This window comes from Camarhynchus parvulus, unplaced genomic scaffold, assembly GCF_901933205.1.
Source record: "Camarhynchus parvulus unplaced genomic scaffold, STF_HiC, whole genome shotgun sequence".
Classification (NCBI taxonomy): domain Eukaryota; kingdom Metazoa; phylum Chordata; class Aves; order Passeriformes; family Thraupidae; genus Camarhynchus; species Camarhynchus parvulus.
This window is the reverse complement of record NW_022148175.1, coordinates 34,735-38,052: the sequence shown is the minus strand read 5'-3', so window position 1 is coordinate 38,052 and position 3,318 is coordinate 34,735. Positions and strand designations below refer to the sequence as shown.

At 52.0% G+C, this 3,318-nt stretch overlaps 1 protein-coding gene across 1 annotated transcript; it reads right to left on the bottom strand.

The window, feature by feature from the left end:
• Nucleotides 1-259: 259 nt before the first annotated feature.
• On the bottom strand, nucleotides 260-1,192 carry LOC115916132 (olfactory receptor 14J1-like). The gene has a single exon (XM_030969830.1). It carries the CDS (start codon nucleotides 1,190-1,192, stop codon nucleotides 260-262), a length of 933 nt encoding a protein of 310 aa, XP_030825690.1.
• Between the last annotated feature and the right edge of the window lie 2,126 nt (nucleotides 1,193-3,318).

The window sequence follows — 3,318 nt, the reverse complement described above, 5'->3', positions numbered from 1 at the left end:
GAAGGCAACAAAAGGGAATCTCTGCAGAAAACTCTGCTGGGACATCCTTTAGCTCCTTTAAAGCCACTGAGAGTGCAGCCTCTCATTGACACAGTCTGTGGCCACAGGGAATGTGGAGAGAAAACGGCACAAAAAATGACCTTTCTTTGTAGACAGTATTTAAAAAGTAAAACAATGTAAAAGAACCTCCAAAATGAAACCAACAAAAGTATCAAAGGTGACTTTTATTACAAGCAATTTGCACAAACTGGCAAGCAGTTCAATGTTTCTGAAAGCATCCAGTCACCAGTGTCCACACTGCAGCCTTGAGCTCCTGGTTCCTCAGGCTGTAGATGAGGGGGTTCAGGGCTGGAGGCACCACCGAGTACAGAACTGACAGGGACAGATCCAGGGATGGGGAGGACATGGAGGGGGGCTTCAGATAGGTAAATGCACCAGTGCTAATGAACAGGGATAGCACAGCCAGGTGAGGGAGGCAGGTGGAAAAGGCTTTGTGCCGTCCCTGCTCAGAGGGGATCCTCAGCACAGCCCTGAAGATCTGCACATAGGAGAAAACAATGAACACAAAACAGGCAAACAATAAACAGACACTAACAGCGATGAGCCAAAGTTCCTTGAGGTTGGAGTGTGAGCAGGAGAGCTTGAGCATCTGGGGCACTTCACAGAAGAACTGGCCCAGGGCATTGCCATGGCACAGGGGCAGGGAAAATGTATTGGCTGTGTGCATGAGAGCATTGAGAAAGGCACTGGCCCAGGCAGCTGCTGTCATGTGGGCACAAGCTCTGCTGCCCAGGAGGGTCCCGTAGTGCAGGGGTTTGCAGATGGACACGTAGCGGTCGTAGCACATGACGGTCAGGAGGGAAAGCTCTGCTGAGATGAAGAACACAAAGAAAAAGAGCTGTGCAGCACATCCAGTGTAGGAGATGTTCCTGGTGTCCCAGAGGGAATTGTGCATGGCTTTGGGGACAGTGGTGCAGATGGAGCCCAGGTCGCTGAGGGCCAGGTTGAGCAGGAAGAAGAACATGGGCGTGTGCAGGTGGTGGCCGCGGGCTACGGCGCTGATGATGAGGCCGTTGCCCAGGAGGGCAGCCAGGGAGATGCCCAGCAAGAGGCAGAAGTGCAGGAGCTGCAGCTGCCGCGTGTCTGCCAATGCCAGCAGGAGGAAGTGCCTGATGGAGCTGCTGTTGGACATTTGCTGGGGCTGCACATGGGGACCTGTTCATGGAGAAAGGACAGTAAAGATTTAGAGGGGATACCTGTAACCAAATTCAAAGCCATTTCCCATACACCCTCCCCTGGAACACACAGACAGCCTTTGGTGTTTAAAAGTTCTGGGGTTTTCTTTTTTAAGCTCCCCTATGTCTCCTTCTATTCTTAGATATCAGGAACTCTCAGCCTGAGGGCAGAGGTTTGGCTGGAGCACAGGAGGGAGGGGGCTTGTTCAGAGGGAGGGGCTGCACTGCAGGGGATCCTGTGGGCATCTCTGAACTCTCCCTGCCACAGCATTGCTGGGTTTTGTTTTCTCTCATTGCCTGATCTTCTCTCTGCTTCCGGGAGATTTTCCTCCTGCAGGTGTTTCCCTGTGCCTGATCTCTCCCTGCCAGCACCCACAGACCCCAAATCTCTGTGCACTCTCCTTGGCCTGACAGAACCCTGCCTGTTTGCAGGGCACTGGCTGGGGGCAGGTTCTGTTTGCAGCTTGGAGAAAGGACAGCTCAGCCTGAGCCTGATGGCTCCAGCAAAGGTGATGCTGGTGCTGTCCATGGGCAGAGTGGCTGAAAGCACAGTAGGGATCTCCTACTGATCATTAAAAGTAACAGTTTGGATGTCTTAGACACTTGTCAAAACTCATAATAAATAATTCATAATCAACCTTTAATATTTATCTCCCCTTGCCTGCCATTCTCCAATAGTAGAAAACTGAATATAAAATCTTAGGCAATTTCCTCATTTTTATCAAAATCCTTGTCTTGGAAATATCCTATGACGGATCAGAACCCCTCAGCATGTCAGAGCTTCATGAGCATTTCACCTTCCCAGCACCAGATACACTCATAGTTGTACTCACAGGGTCTGTAGGCATTGGGATGTTCCAGCTTTAGGAGATGGCTCCAGGAGCTGCAGCTGCATTGTCCTGCAGCCAGAGGTTCCTGTGCCAAGGGCTGGCAGTGATTGTGCCCCAGGTGCTTCTCAGCACCTTCCCAGCCCTGACTGATTGAAGCTCTCTGTGCCTCTGTGCTGTGCCCGGGCTGGCTGCAGGCAGTGCCCCAGCCCTGCTGGGCTGGCACAAGAGCTGCTCATCAAGAGAAATGTGCTTTTGAAGCTCTGCTTGGTTACCAGGAGCTGCCTCTGGGCCAGGAGCCCAGCCCAGCTCAGCAGAACAGACACAGCACAAGGACTTTAATGAGCCTCTGGGGCTTTGTGCTCAGGCCCTGAACATCAGTCCCTGAGAGGGAGCTGAAGAAACCTCTCCAGAACTCCCAAGGCAGAATCCAACTCCAAACTTTCTTGGACTTTTAATGGGTCCCAGTGAGGGACACGACTGAGAAAGTGTCCCCAGGCCCCAGGCAGAGCAGAGAACTGCAGGCAGTGCTGATAGGTGGGGACAAAGAGAAGCCAAGTCTTGGTGCCCTGGGGCACAGCAGGGTCTGTGCCAGCAAGGGCTGGGAGGAGACACCTTGTCCTGAGGCCCTGGGGCCTCCTGGCACAGCCCCCAGCCAGGCTGGGCACTGTCAGCCCCTTGTCCTGCCCTCAGCATCCCCCCCTGGCCCACATCCCAGTGGCCTCAAGGATCTGCTGGAAAGAGTCCCTGGGGAGCCTTGCTCAGCAATGGCCCTGGGGGCTCCTTCATGCTCCCTGCAGGGACTGCAGGTTTTTCAAAGGACTTTGGCTTTGGCTTTTGCCTTGGAGTCTCTGAGAGGTTTGTGCAATCATAGCCTCCAATTATCTGCTGTAATTAGTCCCTGGAGAGGCTCTGTCAGTAACAACACTCGGTGGGGCTCATTAATGCTTCCAGGTACTTCAGTTATTTTAAGGTACTTGGTGTTTCCCTTTTGATCCAGACTCTGTGAGAGGTTTGTGCAATCATGGCCCCAATTATCTGCTTTAACGAGTCCCTGGAGAGCTTTGTACTGGCACTCAGTGGGGCTCATTAATGCCTTGAAATACTGAAAGTTTTTAAGGTACTTTATGGATTTAAGAATACTTTTAAGTACTTTTAATGATTTTCCTTCCCACACTGAGTCTCTGAGAAGTTTTTGTGCCATCTGGCCTCCAATTCTCTCCTCCCAGGAGTCCATGAGGATCCTGTTTTGGGTA